General features: G+C 43.3%; 1 protein-coding gene across 1 annotated transcript in view; it reads left to right on the plus strand.

The window, feature by feature from the left end:
• Positions 1-19,544, plus strand: part of SETD1B (SET domain containing 1B, histone lysine methyltransferase) — a 55,039-nt gene that overhangs the window by 6,723 nt on the left and 28,772 nt on the right. Inside the window, exons 5-6 of the mRNA XM_069755491.1 lie at positions 6,912-7,024; positions 10,290-11,435. Coding sequence (XP_069611592.1) covers positions 6,912-7,024; positions 10,290-11,435 — 1,259 coding nt within the window. The remainder of the gene's footprint in view (positions 1-6,911; positions 7,025-10,289; positions 11,436-19,544) is intronic.

The following is a 19,544-nucleotide window of genomic DNA, read 5'->3' on the forward strand; positions in this document are numbered from 1 at the left end:
ACTTTCAGCGTTTTTGCTGCGTTTTTTCACCCATTGACTTGAATGGGTGTTGAAAAAAAACGCAACAAAAACGCAGGTATCATTATTTGCTGCGTTTTTTGCTGCTGAAAATCCAAGGCCATTAGCCTGGACAAAGAGATAAAAAAACGCACCTAAACCAGTGTTTTTGATGCAGTTTCTTTCCTGCCAAGATGATCAGGTTTTGCTGCAGAAAAAAAGCAGCAAAAACGCCCTGTGGGAACTTACCCTTAGACTTTTTGTAAGCATACATTGTATAATCTTATTTTCTGTGGTTCCTGAGCAGAATAAACGTTAAGTCTAATTATGGTGAGTAAATTGCTTTGTCATTTAACCCTTGTCATCCCTGTATTCTACATTTATTGTACTTAGTGATCACTTCTATCATAACATGAATATGTTTCACATAACTAGGTTATAAATTTGTCCCAGGGTCCAGTCTTTCAAAACGTAATGTATACCTATTTTGGTTTTAGATGTTTTGCTATATCACTTCTGTACGTAATATGCAGTATTGTGGTAGTGTATAATGATTACTAGATATGATTACATCCATACGCTTTCAATGATGCCTTATTAAAAGTTTATTTTCTTTTGTGTTCATTGTGACAGATAGTTATGAATGGTTTTTGTTTGTGCTCATGTCTGCTGATTGAAAGACATTAGTAGATGAGTGCAGAGTGTAGCTGTCATTTACTGCTATATATGCTGGGAACTACTGCGCTCTGTCGGGTGATAGCATAGGCCTTTTATATTAGGCGGCCTATAAACAGAACATGTTTTTAGCAAGTGTTTGAAATAAGAAAATATATTTTAGCTTCTTGTCCAAACAAAGTAATTTTAGCCAATAGAAAGTCGTTTAGTGATTGATGTCGTAGCGCGTAAGGATCCAACTCTAAGTTCCTTGTACTAGAATTTAGTATAATCCACTCCAAGTGCATAATAAGCTGTGAATGTGCTGTCATATATTTATACATACTTTATAATATAATAATAATAATTTTATTTATATAGCGCCAACATATTCCGCAGCGCTTTACAAATTATAGAGGGGACTTGTACAGACAATAAACATTACAGCATAACAGAAATACAGTTCAAAACAGATACCAGGAGGAGTGAGGGCCCTGCTCGCAAGCTTACAAACTATGGGGAAAAGGGGAGACACGAGAGGTGGATGGTAACAATTGCTTTAGTTATTCGGACCAGCTATAGTGTAAGGCTCAGGTGTTCATGTAAAGCTGCATGAACCAGTTACCTGCCTAAGTATGTAGCAGTACAGACACAGAGGGCTAATACTGCATAAAGTGTATGAGAACATGATGCGAGGAACCTTTTTTTTTTTTTTTTTTTTATTATAAATAGGCCACACAGGGATCGTTAGGTTAATGCATTGAGGCGGTAGGCCAGTCTGAACAAATGAGTTTTTAGGGCACGCTTAAAACTGTGGGGATTGGGGATTAATCGTATTAACCTAGGTAGTGCATTCCAAAGAATCGGCGCAGCACGTGTAAAGTCTTGGAGACGGGAGTGGGAGGTTCTGATTATTGAGGATGCTAACCTGAGGTCATTAGCGGAGCGGAGGGCACGGGTAGGGTGGTAGACTGATACCAGGGAGGAGATGTAGGGTGGTGCTGAGCCATGGAGTGCTTTGTGGATGAGGGTAGTAGTTTTGTACTGGATTCTGGAGTGGATGGGTAGCCAGTGTAATGACTGGCACAGGGTAGAGGCATCAGTGTAACGGTTGGTGAGGAATATGATCCTGGCTGCAGCATTCAGGACAGATTGGAGCGGGGAGAGTTTTGCAAGAGGGAGACCGATTAGTAGAGAGTTACAATAGTCCAGACGAGAATGAATAAGTGAAACAGTCAGAGTTTTTGCAGAGTCGAAAGTAAGAAAAGGGCGAATTCTAGAAATGTTTTTGAGATGCAGGTAAGAAGAGCGAGCCAGTGATCGGATGTAGGGGGTGAATGAAAGGTCAGAATCAAGGATGACCCCAAGGCAGCGGGCATGTTGCTTTGGAGTAATGGTGGAACCGCACACGGAGATGGCAATGTCAGGCAAAGGTAGGTTAGTAGAGGGAGAGAACACGAGGAGTTCAGTTTTTGACAGGTTTAGTTTCAGATAGAGGGAGGACATGATGTTAGAGACAGCGGTAAGACAATCACTGGTGTTTTCTAAAAAGGTCGGTGTGATATCGGGAGCAGAAGTGTATAATTGGGTGTCGTCAGCATAGAGATGGTACTGGAAACCAAATCTACTGATTGTTTGTCCAATAGGGGCAGTATACAACGAGAATAGTAGGGGGCCTAGGACTGATCCTTGAGGAACCCCAACAGTAAGGGGAAGGTGAGAGGAGGAGGAACCAGCAAAACATACAGTGAAGGATCGGTCAGAGAGATAGGAGGAGAACCAGGAGAGAACGGTGTCCTTGAGGCCGATGGAGCGGAGCATAGTGAGGAGGAGCTGATGATCCACAGTGTCAAATGCTGCAGAGAGATCCAAGAGAATTAGCATGGAGTAGTGACCATTAGATTTAGCTGTTAGTAGGTCATTAGAGACTTTAATGAGGGCAGTTTCAGTAGAGTGTAAAGAGCGGAAGCCAGATTGAAGAGGGTCGAGAAGAGAGTTATCTGAGAGATAGCGGGTAAGACGGGAGTGGACCAGGCGTTCGAGGAGTTTAGAGATGAAGGGAAGATTAGAGACAGGTCTATAATTAGCGGCACAGTTTTGATCGAGGGATGGTTTTTTAAGTAATGGATGTATGATGGCATGCTTAAATGAGGAGGGAAAAATACCGGAAGTGAGGGAAAGCCGCAGTATCATTTCTTTATCATTTCTTTAGTGCCTCAGTATTCACTTTTTAAAGGGAACATATCATGAAAATACAGACCCATTTGCAGGTATCATGTTAGAGCAGGAAGAGCTAAGTACATTGCTGGAAAGTTTTGTGAAAAAAGATTCAGTATAATTTGTGTTTTAATCACTTAATCCTCTGCTCTTTCTGGGATTTTTGGAGATATAGTTTTCATTGACAGATAGGACCACTAATCCCCTTCCCCCCACTCTATAATATGGTACCTGCGGCTAAGAATGCATTTTCATGCTGACAGGTTCCCTTTAAACATGTGCATGTTAACAGAAAATTATGCCAAATATTTTTTTTTTCATTCTGATTTGTCAACAGATTGCGTCATCGTCTCCTATTTGGCTTGCAGGCAATATATAAAACTTTTTTAGATAATCTGATACTTCATGTATTGGGTAGTATGTTTAGCTTATCTAGATCCCAGTAGTTATTTAATACGTAACTGCAGATTTTTTTTCCAGCTAACGGCAGTCGGTCTGTCTGTTTGAGTTGGAGCTATTTGCACACTTTTGCACAAGTTATTTGGCACGACGATATGAAGAACAATCAGCTGGCTTTAATGTTTTGTGCGCGCAGACATCATTACTGATTTTATAATTGCTCTGTTTTCTGTAAATTGATAGCATTTGGCTGCCATTTATGGTAAAGTTGGCCATACACATGAAATATGTCAGCAGATCTAATTTATTTTTAAGTTTCCCATACACATTAGATAAGTTGGCTGAACTTGCCTACTTCAGTGAGATTGGCCAACATTGTAATGTATATGGGGTCTTCCCTACAAGTCTTCACCAATGGGTCCGGGGAGAGAAGGATCCACTAAATTTGTGTCCTTTTTTCGACACCAACATAAGCCGCGCCAGAGGATTCTGGTAGCCGCTCTCATAGGGAACCCAGGAACACAATACCAAGTGCTCGGGTGTATGGGGGAATCGGGAGAGAGCTGTCGGCCAAACAGCTCATTTTTGGTGGGTATAGACTTGCAGAAATAGAAAATGACACCTCAATAGTTGCCTTCAAGAGGTCCTGTGCTGCCACTGTGGTGTTACTTTGACCATGATGGTTGTAACTGCTGCAGCCAATATCCGGATCTAAGCAGTGAGCTGCAGTGTCATAACTAGTGCTGCAGATCTAAAGCCAATAGTATGTCCATTTATGTTGTGGATATCGCCTCCAGATTTTTATATATAAAAAAAGTGAATGAAATACATGCACCTTGGGAAACATGAGTGCTTGATTGTGGGAATCTGGTTTAAAACAATTCAGTTAGGCTTTTAGTCAAGTATTCATTTCAGATTTCACAAAATCTGACTTAACCCCTTCAAGATGCAGCCCTTTTTCGTTTTTTCGCTCCCCTCCTTCCCAGAGCCATAACTTTTTTTATTTTTCCGTCAATACGGTCATATGAGGGCTTATTTTTTGCGGGACGAGTTGAAATTTATAACGACACCATTGGTTTTACCATGTCTTGTACTAGAAAACGGGAAAAAAAATTCCAAGTGTGGTGAAATTGCAAAAAAAATGCAATCCCACACTTGTTTTTGTTTGGCTTTTTTGCTAGGTTCACTAAATGCTAAAACTGACCTGCCATTATGATTCTCCAGGTCATTACAAGTTCATAGACACCAAACTTGTCTAGGTTATTGTTTATCTAAGTGGTGAAAAAAAAAAATTCCAAACTTTGCTAAAAAAAAAAAAAAAAAAAAAAAAAAAATTGCGCAATTTTTCAATACCCGTAGCGTCTCCATTTTTCGTGATCTGGGGTTGAGTAAGGGATTATTTTTTGCGCACCGAGCTGACGTTTTTAATGATACCACTTTTGTGCAGATACGTTCTTTTGATCGCCCTTTATTGCATTTTTTATGCAATGTTGCGGCGACCCAAAAACTGTAATTCTGGCGTTTTGAATTTTTTTCTCGCTACGCCATTTAGCGATCAGGTTAATACCATTTATTTATTTTTATATTGATCGGGCGATTCTGAACACGGCGATACCGAATATGTTTAGGTTTGATTTTTTTTTTTTTTTGAATGGGGCAAAAGGGGGGGTGATTTAAATATATATATATTTTTTTCTTATTTTTCAAAACTTTTTTTTTACTTTTGCCATGCTTCAATAACCTCCATGGGAGGCTAGAATCTGGTATAGCCTGATCGGCTATGCTACATAGGAGCGATCCTCAGATCGCTCCTATGTAGTAGAATTACAGGCTTGCTATGAGCACCGACCACAGGGTGGCGCTCACAGCAAGCTGGCATCAACAGCCATAGAGATCTCAAGGAGACCTCTGGTTGTTATGCCAACGCATTGCTGACCCCCGATCATGTGATGGGGTTTGCCGATGGCCGGAAGCGGTAGCTAAATGCTGCTGTCAGCATTCCACCTGCCACTATTGCGCGCACACATGTCAGCTGTACAAAACAGCTGACATGTCGCAACATTGATGTGGGCTCAGCGCCGAAGCCCACATCAAAGGGGGAGTCACAACATGCGCAGTACTAGTGCAGCGTATGTCGTGAAGGGGTTAAAGCAATGTGAGGCATCTGATCTTGGACCTTTTCATGTTTAAAATGTTACCTCTTCGCTCTTGTGCTTGAATACCATTATTGCAATATACAGTGCCTAAAAACATTAGATGCTGTAATGATAAAGGGGTATGCCTTTTATGTCATTGCCTGTCCTCCAGTAATCTGTAGGGAATCCTGGGAGCAAGTGTTCAGTGTCCATGCAGTGTCACCTCTGGTAAAATGAAGCATATACTGTTCTGCTACACATAATATACTAGAACGCTGTCCATGATACAGCTCAGGTGCTGGGTCCTCCAGAGGGAGAAATGCTCTTTGTAACCTTCTCCTGCCCTGGTTAATAGATGAGGGTCCTGAACAGAGACTGAAATAACTCCCTCCCCCCTTTTCTCTTTTATTGCCATATTGAGCTATTTTCCTAGTATACTAGACAAACTTAATGGGATGTTCAATCGAACAGTATATTCTTAATTGATACTCTTGTTTTATGTAAAATGTGTGTACTATCCAGACAACAAATGCAAGCAGTACACATGCCTGATTTGTGGATTTGGTCAATCTAAAAAAAAAAAAAAAAAATTGTGGTTCCTGGGATATTCTCAAAGGGATGCATCCCAGGTTGTATATACATGCTGAAATGTTTGTAAAGTTATAGCAGATGATGTTGTACACTTTGTAATGTGTTGACATTTCAAGCTTTATGCTAAACAGTCCATTTGATGTTTTCAGATTTCGGGATTGCAGTGATAACTCTGTTCCTCTCAATTTGATTAAAGGGAACCTGTCACCCTGAAAATCGCGGGTGAGGTAAGCCCACCGGCATCAGGGGCTTATCTACAGCATTCTGTAATGCTGTAGATAAGCCCCCGGTGTTACCTGAAAGAGGAGAAAAAGACGTTAGATTATACTCACCCAGGGGCGGTCCCGCTGCTGGTCCGGTCGGATGGGTGTCTCTCGTCCGCTGCGGGGCCTCCCATCTTCATTCCAAGACGTCCTCTTCTGATCTTCAGCCACGGCTCCGGCGCAGGCGTACTTTGTTTGCCCTTTTGAGGGCAGAGCAAAGTACTGCAGTGCGCAGGCGCCGGAAAGGTCAGAGGCCCGGCGCCTGCGCACTGCAGTACTTTGCTCTGCCCTCAACACCGCAGACAAAGTACGCCTGCGCTGGAGCTGTGGCTGAAGATCAGAAGAGGACGTCTTGGAACGAAGATGGGAGGCGCCGCAGCGGACCAAAGACGACCAGACCAGCAGTGGGACCGCCCCTGGGTGAGTATAATATAACGTCTTTTTCTCCTCTTTCAGGATACATCGGGGGCTTATCTACAGCATTGCAGAATGCTGTAGATAAGCCCCTGATGCCGGTGGGCTTACCTCACCCGCGATTTTCGGGGTGACAGGTTCCCTTTAAAATACCATCAGTAGAAAGCCGGTGTGACATCTGGAGTTATGTGCTGGGTTCGGTGCTTGCACTGTCAGTAATATATTTTTTACCTTTCTGCAGGAGAGACCCGTATGCGGTTCTATGAACTGTTAGTAAATGGTCTCTACACACCTCAGACTCTTCCGGTCGGATCTGACTTGGATGCTTCACCAAACGTGAATGAAACGCCACAGGTGAGCAGTATATTAAGAGCTCATAATTTATTGTGCCGTCTAGCTCATGCAGCACTGTGACATCAGTATTTTCCTCCTTTCCATATGTTCACTACATTGTTTCTGTCTTTCAATTGTTTCTGATCTTTAAAAAAAATGTAATCTTTGACAGTAGGGACCAAATTGTAGGTTTAGAATAATTTAAATCAAAGCAGATGTCCACTGCAGGTCCATCTTTAACGAGGTCTCCAGGAGACCCCGGCAGGGAAATGTTTCATTACATACCTGCCATTTGGATGAATGGCCAACTATATAGCACATTATACACTGCTCAAAAATAAAGGGAACACTTAAACAGCACAATATAACTCAAAGTCAACCACACTTCTGTGAATTCAACCTGTCCAGTTATGAAGCAACACTGATGGTGATTCAGTTTCTCCTGCTGTTGTGCAAATGGAACAGACAACAGGTAGAAATGATAGGCAATTAGCAAGACAACGCCTAGAAAGGAGTGGTTCTCCAGGGGTTGACCATAGACCATTTCTCTGTTCTCATCCTTTTTGGACTCTTGTCACTTTTTCATTTTGTAATTGCTCTCACCCCTAGAGGTAATGTACAGTAGCATGAGGCTGTCTCTACAACCTACAAAAGTTGCTCAGGTAGTGCAGCTCATCTAGGATGACACATCAACGCGAGCTATGGCAAGAAGAATAGCTGTGTTTGTCAGCCCGGTGTCCAGAGCATGGAGCAGATACCAGGAGGTGTGGAGGGGGCTGTAGGAGGGCAACAACCCAGCAGCAAGACCGCTAACTCCTCCTTTGTGCAAGGAAGAGCAGTGCCAGAGCCCTGCAAAATTACCTCCAGACTGCCACTAACATCCATGAGTCTTCTCAAACAGTTAGAAACAGACTCCATGAGGGTGATATGTGGGCCCGACATCCACAAGTGGATGTTGTGCTAACAGCCCAACACTGTGCAGGGCGATTGGCATTTGCCAGAGAACACCCAAGATTGGTAGATTTGACATTGGCTCCCTGTGCTCTTCACGGATGAGAGCTGGTTCACACTGAGCACATGTGACCGTCATGGAGACGCCGTGAAGAACGTTCTGCTGCCTGGAACATCCTCCAGCATGACCGGTTTGGCAGTGTGTCCGTAATAGTGTGGAGAGGCATAGGTACTGCCGCATAGCCCTCCATGTGTGCTAACCAGAGGTACCCTGACTGCCATTGGATACCAGGATGAGATCCTCAGACCCATTGTGAGACTATATGCAGGTGCACTGTGCTCTGGATTCCTTCTGATGCATAACAATGCTAGCCCTCTTGTGGCTGAAGTGTGTCAGCAGTTCCTGCATGATGAAGGCATTGATGCTATGGGCTGGCCTGCCTGTTCCCCAAACCTGAATCCAGTCGAGCACATCTGGGGCATCATGTCTCGTTCCATGAACCAACACTATGTTGTACCACAGGCTGACCAGGAGTTGGCGGATGCTTTAATCCAGGTCTGGGAGGAGATCCATCAGGAGAACATCCTCTGCCTCATCTGGACCATGCCCAGGCGTAGTTGGGAGGTCATACAGGTAACTGGAGGCGCCACACACTTCTGAGCATCATTTCCTTGTCTTGAGGCATTTCCACTGAAGTTGGATCAGCCTGTAATTTGATTTTCCACTATGATTTTGAGCATCATTCCAAATCCTGACCTCCGTGTGATATCCATTTTGATTTACATTGATCATTCTTATGTTTTATTGTTCTCAGTACATTCCACTATGTAATGAATACAATTTGCAACTGGAATATTTCATGCAATGATATCTAGGATGTGGGATTTTAGTGTTCCCTTTATTTTTTGGAGCAGTGTATATTACTGTATATTATGATTTCCGCTTGCCTTACTTATACCCATGTGGAGTATACTTAACTCCCATCTGATGGTTTATTTCCAACATTGCAAGTTATCGCCCATCCATTGGATAGGTTATCACTTTCTGATCTGTGGAGGTCTAAACTTTGTTTCTAAAAGGCCCCATCAGAATAGAGCGATGTCAATACACTGCTCCATTCATTCTCCAAGAGACTGCTGGAGATAACTGAGTACAGCTATGGCAGTGGCCTACAAAATGTTGCATACTTTGAATATGTAATTTGCTAATTGTTTTCCGCACAATGCAGTATACCTTTTTAACCGTATAATGAGAAGTAATCGCCAGATTCCTAGTTGTGCATTTTGTTGCGTTTCAGAGCCCTGTTTTGGGAACTGTTGGTCTCAATGGATACACCCCCACCAATCAAAAAGCCATCACTTATTCTATGGATAGCTGATAATTTTAAGTATTACAGAGATCATGACATTGATTTTTCTTTGGTACAATGTAGAATTCATTCTCATCCAGGTTCTGGGATAGCAAAGTATAACAGTTTTCTTTTACTGACTGCCAGTATTGACGTGTAATGTTCAGACATATAAATTAATGTCTTCTCTTTTTCTCAGAAAGTTTTCCTAAATGTGAGTGGGGAGGGGGTCTTCAAGCCTTTTTCCTTTTCTATTTCCTTTCATATGTGGTTTAAGCATAGGTGCTACTTTCAGATGTGTTTTTTTTTTTTATTTTTGTCTGGTTTTCTTTTTCTAATGGATGGTTCTCCCAGAAATCCATTTTGCCTAGCGTTCTTCTTAAATGGCCATGCCTGTGACTCTACAATCATTTTTCTCTGCACTGTTTTGATATTCCAGCTTTTAATGATCTTTCACAAATTGTAAGACAAGAAGTAGTGCACACCAGACTTGCCCAATATTACGTTTTGTGTGAAAATCTGACACTATAGGGTGTCAAGTATTTAGACGTTTACATTTGACCTGCTAAAAACGGAAACTTTCAAGAGACGCATTACAAGTGCAACAGAGTCCAAGGCCCCACTAGTATGATCCTTTGCTGCTTTTTTGTGAAAACATCAATGATTCGGCAGAGAGGCATTTCTTATACAGCTCGAGGAAGGCTTGGATGATGAAATAGCACTGCTTTTGCTTACATGGCTGTTTTTGCTTATGTGCTTCATAAGAAGGCGACAATTGATCTTACTAGCAGAGCCTTGGACTCCTTTCGATTTCTGTAACTCTTCTAACGTTTGTGATCTTTTTATCAGGCAACATTTAGCTTTATTTATCCAAAATAAGGTCTATTTGGGAAAAAGTACTTGCCTTTTTGTCTGTAAATTCCAGATGATGATTTAATTTGGTTTATATATATTAATGCTTTTGGATTTTCTTTCACTTTTCTCAGGTTAATGAAACCATAAAACGCACAAAAGAAGCTAGTGTTAGTGCATCAGTTACCCCAAACAGCAGCACCCCACTTTCCCAGGACACAGCCTATTCAAGTTGTCGACAAGATACACCGAACTCTTACAGCCAGTATACCCCTCAATCGCAAGGAACCCCTCACACCCCTCGTCTAGGAACCCCCTATTCCCAGGACTCTAGCTACTCAAGTCGACAGACAACACCAGCATTTCACTATGGGCAGGACTACAAACCAAGAAGGCATGAATCCAAGTTTACGGACGCTTATAACCGGAGGCCTGGCCACCACTATGTTCACAGTTCTCGTAGTTACTCTAGCTCTGATCACAGCTTTAATGCAACACGTTCTCAGCCAGAGACTTCACAGTTTTCCCACACACCACCCCTGAGCCACTCTGGTTTGTCATCAGCTTTTACTCCTTACCAATCATCTTCAGTTTACTCAGCACCTGATGAAAATCCATTCCCTCAGACATCGAGAGAATTAGATTTTCGGAGAACAGCAGCCGCACCGCCACCACCACCACCATCAGAGCCGTTCTCTGATGGTGTATCTAGTTCTGTAAATATTGACTTTATACCAGTTAAAGAGAAACCAGAGGAACCCCCTCCTCCTGAGCCCGAATGTGCCATCGAGCAGAAGTCTGCCTCAGGTGCTCGAACCCCAGATGGAGGGGATACTCCTGGGACACCCACTTTGGAGGACGAAATGCAGCACGATAGTTTGGACTCAAGAATTGAAATGCTTCTAAAAGAGCAAAGAACCAAATTACCGTTCCTAAATGAGCCCAGCTCGGACAATGAGCTGAGGATGGAAGGAAGCCCTATATCCTCCTCTTCATCCCAGCTTTCCCCAATCCCCCCTTACAACTCAAACTCCCAGTATCAGGATGTTACCCCTTCCTCGCGACCGTCTAGCACTGGGTTAGAGGATATCAGCCCTACTCCTTTGCCCGACTCTGACGATGATGATGAGCCAATTCTCGGCACAGCATCTCTCTGCCAGAACTCGAGGTCAGGAACGCCCATTGACCAGATGAGTCAGCCATGCAGGAAAGTAGAAAGCTCAGATGTGAAGGAACAGGTGGCTGGTGATGAAACGCCAGTATCTGAGAAAATGGAGGAGGTAAGTTTTTTTTTTTTTAAGATTAGAACTGTGATGTTCCCAAAAAATCACCTCTGCGTTTATAGAGGTTCTGTTTTTGTTTTTTTCTGTAGTGACATCTAATATACTTTAAATATGCAGTATTTTTTAATTGTTTTTAAAATAAATCTCCCGCAATTTATTGTTGCACCCATAATAACCAGCCTTCAAAACTATAGCTACATATATTGTTTAAACCGAGTTCGGTCACATCATAAACTTTTCCTCCTTCATTATGGGTGCCATGTCTTCCTCAGTCTGACTACCAGTCCAATAGAAAAATATATATTTCTTTCCTGTAGCAGTCCAATACATACCCTCCTGTGCAGCTAGCAGGTCAGGCTCGGACTTTCTGTGTCTTTCAATTCTTATGGAAGTAAAACTGATAGGTGATTGTGCTATATCTGCGGCTACTGTCAGTGGGGAAAAAATAATGGGCCTCAGTTGCCTGTTTCTCTTTGGACTGTTGGCAGACATGGAACCCTTTATGGACTGCTGAATAGGGGTACCAGGACCTCGCTTCTACAGTATAGCCTCATGGGTCAATAAAGAGAAAGTGGTTGTCGCGATATAACCTTTTATAATCCCCAAATGTCCCATAATTAATAAAGCGGAAGGTATCACAGGTGTATTGTGCCCTCTGTGAGAGTGACAGGTGCACATGTGGTATATGATTCTTTTACATCCAGGTATATGAAAGTTTATTTTTAACCCCTTACCGACCTCCGCCGTATTATTACTGAGGAGGTCTGTACCCCTGCTTTGATGCTGGCTGCGGCGGTTAGCCCGCATCAAACCCGTGACATGTCAGCTGTTTTGTACGATAGCGGCGATTCAGTCGCCGCTATAAACTAGTTAAATGCCGCTGTCAAACGCTGACAGCGGCATTTTACCGGTGATTCTGCCAGAAATTAGCGCATCGCCGACCCCCGTCACATGATGGGGGGTCAGCGATGCGTCGGCATAGCAACCAGAGGTCTCCTTGAGACCTCTATAGTTACTGATCCCTGCTAGCTGTGAGCGCCACCTTGTGGTCGGCACTCATAGCAAGCCTGTAATTCAGTTACATAGGAGCGATCTATGCATCGCTCCCATGTAGCTGAGCTGATCGAGTTGTGCCAGCTTCTAGCCTCCCATGGAGTCTATTGAAGCATGGCAAAAGTTAAAAAAAAAAAAAAAAGTTTAAAAAAAATCTGAAAAAAATAAAAAAAATATATAAAAGTTTAAATCACCCCCCTTTCGCCCCATTCAAAAATAAAACCATAAAAAAAATCAAACCTACATATATTTGGTATCCCTGCGTTCAGAATCGCCCGATCTATCAATAAAAAAAAGCATTAACCTGATTGCTAAACAGCGTGGCGAGAAAAAAAACCTCGACACCAGAATTACATTTTTTTGGTCCCCGCGACATTGCATTAAAATGCAATATCAGGCGATCAAAAGAACGTATCTGCACCAAAATTGTATAATTAAAAATGTCAGTTTGGCGGGCAAAAAATAAGCCCTCACTTGACCCCAGATCACGAAAAATGGAGACGCTATGGGTATTGAGAAATTGCGCTATATATATATATATATAATCTATCTACAGGTCCTTCTCAAAAAATTGGCATATAGTGTTAAATTTCATTATTTCCCATAATGTAATGATTACAGTTAAACTTTCATATATTATAGATTCATTATCCACCAACTGAAATTTGTCAGGTCTTTTATTGTTTTAATACTGATGATTTTGGCATACAACTCCTGATAACCCAAAAAACCTGTCTCAATAAATTAGCATATCAAGAAAAGGTTCTCTAAACGACCTATTACCCTAATCTTCTGAATCAACTAATTAACTCTAAACACATGCAAAAGATACCTGAGGCTTTTATAAACTCCCTGCCTGGTTCATTACTCAAAACCCCCATCATGGGTAAGACTAGCGACCTGACAGATGTCAAGAAGGCCATCATTGACACCCTCAAGCAAGAGGGTAAGACCCAGAAAGAAATTTCTCAACAAATAGGCTGTTCCCAGAGTGCTGTATCAAGGCACCTCAATGGTAAGTCTGTTGGAAGGAAACAATGTGGCAGAAAACGCTGTACAACGAGAAGAGGAGACCGGACCCTGAGGAAGATTGTGGAGAAGGACCGATTCCAGACCTTGGGGAACCTGAGGAAGCAGTGGACTGAGTCTGGTGTGGAAACATCCAGAGCCACCGTGCACAGGCGTGTGCAGGAAATGGGCTACAGGTGCCGCATTCCCCAGGTAAAGCCACTTTTGAACCATAAACAGCGGCAGAGGCGCCTGACCTGGGCTACAGAGAAGCAGCACTGGACTGTTGCTAAGTGGTCCCAAGTACTTTTTTCTGATGAAAGCAAATTTTGCATGTCATTCGGAAATCAAGGTGCCAGAGTCTGGAGGAAGACTGGGGAGAAGGAAATGCCAAAATGCCTGAAGTCCAGTGTCAAGTACCCACAGTCAGTGATGGTGTGGGGTGCCATGTCAGCTGCTGGTGTTGGTCCACTGTGTTTCATCAAGGGCAGGGTCAATGCAGCTAGCTATCAGGAGATTTTGGAGCACTTCATGCTTCCATCGGCTGAAATGCTTTATGGAGATGAAGATTTCATTTTTCAGCACGACCTGGCACCTGCTCACAGTGCCAAAACCACTGGTAAATGGTTTACTGACCATGGTATTACTGTGCTCAATTGGCCTGCCAACTCTCTCTTCACAATATCCCACAGATTCTCTATGGGGTTCAGGTCAGGAGAGTTGAGAGACGCAAGACCCAACACTCTGGATGAGCTTAAGGCCGCTATTGAAGCATCCTGGGCCTCCATAACATCTCAGCAGTGTCACAGGCTGATTGCCTCCATGCCACGCCGCATTGAAGCAGTCATTTCTGCCAAAGGATTCCCGACCAAGTATTGAGTGCATAACTGAACATTATTATTTGTTGGTTTTTTTGTTTGTTATTAAAAAACACTTTTATTTGATTGGATGGGTGAAATATGCTAATTTATTGAGACAGGTTTTTTGGGTTATCAGGAGTTGTATGCCAAAATCATCAGTATTAAAACAATAAAAGACCTGACAAATTTCAGTTAGTGGATAATGAATCTATAATATATGAAAGTTTAATTGTAATCATTACATTATGGGAAATAATGAAATTTAACACTATATGCTAATTTTTTGAGAAGGACCTGTATAATATAACGCTGGGAGTGTCACTCTGTCCGAAGCCTTTATAGACTGCGCAGGCACAAGCGCCGGCGCAGTCTGGCCCCCACATAGTGATGCTCCCAGGAGATCGCGGTATGCGTAAGCACTGAACGCATACCGCGATCTCCACCGGAGAGTCAGGGACCGTGGACGCGCCAGGAGGGAGGGTAGGTAAGTATATTCACCTGTCCTCCGTTCCAGCGCTGCGTGCGGCTCCGTCTCCCGTCTCCTCTGCTGTGACAGTCCAGTCACAGGCAGAGGAGCCGGAGTGTGTGTTCAAGAAAATGGCGCCGGAAAGCGCGGACTGCGCAGGCGCCGATTCCTGCTGCCGGAATCGGCGCCTGCGCAGTCCGCTCTTTCCGGCGCCATTTTCTTGAAGACACACTCCGGCTCCACTGCAGGTGTGTCTTCAAGAAAATGGCGCCGGAGAGCGTGGACTGCGCAGGCGCCGATTCCTGCTGCCGGAATCTGCGCCTGCGCAGTCCGCGCTTTCCGGCGCCATTTTCTTGAAGACACACCTGCAGTGGAGCCGGACGATAGGCGAGTATGGTTTTTTTTTTTTTTATATGGCAGCAGCATACGGGGGCATACACACTGGAGCGTCTTATGGGGGGCATATAATACAATAGTGGCGCAGGATGGGAGCAGCGCATGACAGAACGGGCGCAGGATGGCAGTAGCGCATGACAGAACGGGCGCAGAATGGCAGCAGCGCATGACAGAACGGGCGCAGGATGGCAGCAGCGCATGACAGAACGGGCGCAGGATGGCAGCAGCACATGATGGAGACCATATACCAATATAAATGCTCGCATATATATATATGTTTGGATTTTTTTTTTTACCAGTCAGATAAAACGGAACCTAGACATGTTTGGTGTCTATGCACACATAATGGCCTGGAGAATCACAATGGCAGGTCAGTTTTAGCATTTAATGAACCTAGCAAAAAAGCCAAACAAAAAACAAGTGTGGGATTGCACTTTTTTTGCAATTTCACCGCACTTGGAATTTTTTCCCCATTTTCTAGTACACGACATGCTAAAACCAATGATATCGTTCAAAAGTGCAACTTGTCCTGCAAAAAACAAGCCCTCACGTGGCCATATTGTCAGAAAAATAAAAAAGTTTTGGCTCTGGGAAGGAGGGGAGCGAAAAACGAGAACGCAAAAGAGGAAAAGGGCAAGGTTTTGGAGGGGTTAAAATCCTTTCTCATGCAGTTTCAGTGGTAGCTAATCCAGCTTCCTCTGCCCTCAGCTTCTTCTGTACCAGGCTTCTTCTCTGCCATTAGCTTCTCCTGTACATCTGTTCTTCAGTATGAGTCTTATGTAAGTTCCCCAACCCTTCCACTCTACAAGGGCCGCTCCTTGTTCTCTACAAGAGTGTATAAATTTGGCCGTGTTGCTAGCCAGCCCCCTGAACTTGCTTTTGCTCTGCCAAACAGCACTACCGCTAGCAAAAACTGGTTTCTTCTGTCTCTTTCAAATTCAAATAGTGTGCAAAGAATGTGATATCGGAGCGCTGAGCACAGGACACGCCACCTGGTGGAAATACAGCGCAATTGTACGAAAAACATTTTCAGCCTGCCTAAATAAAAATTCACATGATGACTCATACACACAATGATGTAAATAGATTTGTAACTCAAGCTTTGGACCAGACTCATGCTCCACTGTATTAACGCTTTGAATGGCCCTGCGTTTAATAAAAGTGCTAAAATAAACCTTTCAAACTAGCCAGTGACCATATACTTCATTGTACTACTGTACCCAATTTATTATATATTTTAGGAGTCGTCCATTTTGTACCGACTCCACCAAAATGGACACCAACGCCCACCCTGCTTTAAGTGTTTAACCCTTAAGGGCCAGGCTATTTGGCCCATTTAAAGCGGTTCTGCAGGATTTCACATTGTTATACCTGATGAGGTTGGTGTTCTTACTTTAAAAAAGAATGATACAACCATTCTCACTTGGATTTTCAAAGTACCCCCTCCTAGTTTTACGATGAACATTTTCTGAAGCCAGCTCTAACAAAGGCTGTACGATATCAGGTCAAGAGATAGTTAATCTTAAAAGGTGGTCCACTATTAGACAACCCCGCTTCTTACTAGCTCCAGTGTGTAGCCTAAAATAAACTCTATACTTAGCTCTCGGACCAGCGACGTTCCTCCTTTCTCAGTTCTGTGCCTTTTACCCATATCCTGGCATAGGTCTTGTGGCTGATGATCGGCTGCAGCCTTCACTATTCCATCAGAGCAGAACCAGTTTTGATTAAGTCAACATTGATCATGTCCGAATACTCTTGGGGGACACAGTTCTAATATTGGAGTAACGGTGCCCACCTAGGAGCTAGGTATACAATTTATTTTATGCTGCACACTGGGGCTTTTCGAAGAGCTTGTTGCCTCTTTTAAAGGGGTACTCTGGTGCCACTCACTTCCACATTTGAGATGAGTAGTGACAACCCCTATTTACATATACCTGCTGACCTTGCATACATCTCAGCAGGTATGTGGATTTGTATTGTCCCCGGCACCACTTGATATAAAAATTAGCAGAATGCCTCTTTAAAATAATAATTTAAAAATCGTGTTACTTGGCCGGAGAGATTTCAGAGAGGCTGCACAAATATTATTTACACTTATAGCCACAAGTAGACGGCGCAAGCTCTGACCCTTGCACTGCTGACAGACGGCAGCACACAGGAGATCTTCAGAAGATTCCTGCTTGATTAGGAACATCTTTAATAAGTTTTCATAACCTTCAGATACCTGATACATTTTCTGTCATTCTGGTGATTGATTGATTGATTGCCCTTTCATGAACGATAGGTCTTGTGAAAAGAGAATAATTTCCACAATAGCAAATTCTGAGTTAACTTATAAAGAAACAAGTAATGGCACATAAATGACAAATGAGCGTTCAAAGGAATGCTTGTTTCTGATTATTGTCCCACGTGAACATGCAAGTGGTTATGTGACTAATGAGCAAAATGATTGTTTGGCGAGTGAACAGATCGTTTATATCGGCATAAAAAATCATTATCAGCAGTACTTTTCCCCTTGTAAACAGAGGATGTGCTACTGATGCTGCTGCTTACTGGTCAGAAGGAGGGTTCTCCAGTGTGAAATGAGGTCCCTTTGTGACTGCAGACTGCCGAATTGTGATGGTGTGCAATGCGCACTCTCACGACTCCCCTGAATTCTTCAGGCAAGTGGGCAATCACATAGCCACATGTATGCAATTTTCATACCAGCTTGTCTCATCCAATTTCTTAAATTCGCTTCTATTGAGAGAAGCCAAGGACAGTCTAGTCAGCAGTGATGGCTTCTATGCAAATCGCATATGTCGGGTCACGATCCTGCAGTCACACAGAGTGACTGCAGACTTCTCATTTGTTTGGAAAACCTCTATCTAACCTACATTCGTTCCATACTATATCTCTATATTCTGTAATTTCTGGATGGCCTGTCTAGGCTGGCCAGTAAAGGAGCACCGATCAACTTGTAACTAGACCAAAATCAGCACATCTAAATTACCAATAGATACCGTATATACTCGAGTATAAGCCTAGGGTGGAAAATGCAGCAGCTACAGGTAAATGTCAAAAATAAAAATAGATACCAATAAAAGTAAAATTATTTGAGACATCGTAGGTTAAGTGTTTTTGAATATCCATATTGAATCAGGAGCCCCATACAATGCTCCATACTGTTCATTATTGCCCCATAAGATGCTCCATACAAAATAGGCCCCATATAATGCTGCATACAGTTAATTATGGCCCCTTAAGATACTCCATCTACAAATATGCCCCATATAATGCTCCATGCAGTTCTTTATGGCCCCATAGATGCTCCATATAATGCTCCATGCAGTTCTTTATGGCCACATAGATGCTCCATATAATGCTCCATGCAGTTCTTTATGGCCCCATAGATGCCCCATATAATGCTCCATGCAGTTCTTTATGGCCCCATATAATGCTCCATGCAGTTCTTTATGGCCCCATAGATGCCCCATATAATGCTCCATGCAGTTCTTTATGGCCCCATAGATGCCCCATATAATGCTCCATGCAGTTCTTTATGGCCTCATAGATGCCCCATATAATGCTCCATGCAGTTCTTTATGGCCCCATAGATGCCCCATATAATGCTCCATGCAGTTCTTTATGGCCTCATAGATGCTCTATATAGCAGTGTGCCACATGTAATGCTGCGGCTGCACTTAAAAAAAAAAAAAAAAAAAAATGACATACTCTCCTCTCGTCGCTGCTCCTCAGTATCCCATCTCTCAGCACTGACTGTTCAGGCAGAGGGCGGCGCGCACACTAATACGTCATCGCGCCCTCTGACCTGAACAATCACTGCAGAGGACGCGGAAACGGAGCGTCGGTGGAACGCGGAAAGGTGAATATGAAATACTCACCTTCCACTGTGTGCTGCTCCCTTGGTGTGTGCACCCCGCTCCCTCACCGATCACCCCCTTCACTGTACACCATGGTGTCTCAATTAGATGTATTGGCAGCCATACTACAGAGAGCCTGTCACCGCCCGGCACTTCCTACAAGGATCACCAGCTCTCCGTACTCCTGATGCTAATAAATCCCAGGAATCTTGCCATTAAGTGCGTTAGACCTGCTAACAGTGCCTGTGTCTGCTGTCTGTAAACCTGTTACTGTCTCCTGGCCAGTGGGAGTGTGGGGCATTTCTTGTACGGCTCTGTGGCTCCACTCTCATCTTCTGCTCCGTTTTCAATCTCACGCGTACATATACATATGAGGCTGATTTTAAAGAGAGAAAATGCATATTCCGGCATCGATGATGCTTGTAGAGGTGTTACTGCAACCTCTGCCTATAACCATTTT

Source organism: Ranitomeya imitator, chromosome 1 (genome assembly GCF_032444005.1).
Source record: "Ranitomeya imitator isolate aRanImi1 chromosome 1, aRanImi1.pri, whole genome shotgun sequence".
In the NCBI taxonomy this organism is placed as follows: Eukaryota; Metazoa; Chordata; class Amphibia; order Anura; family Dendrobatidae; genus Ranitomeya; species Ranitomeya imitator.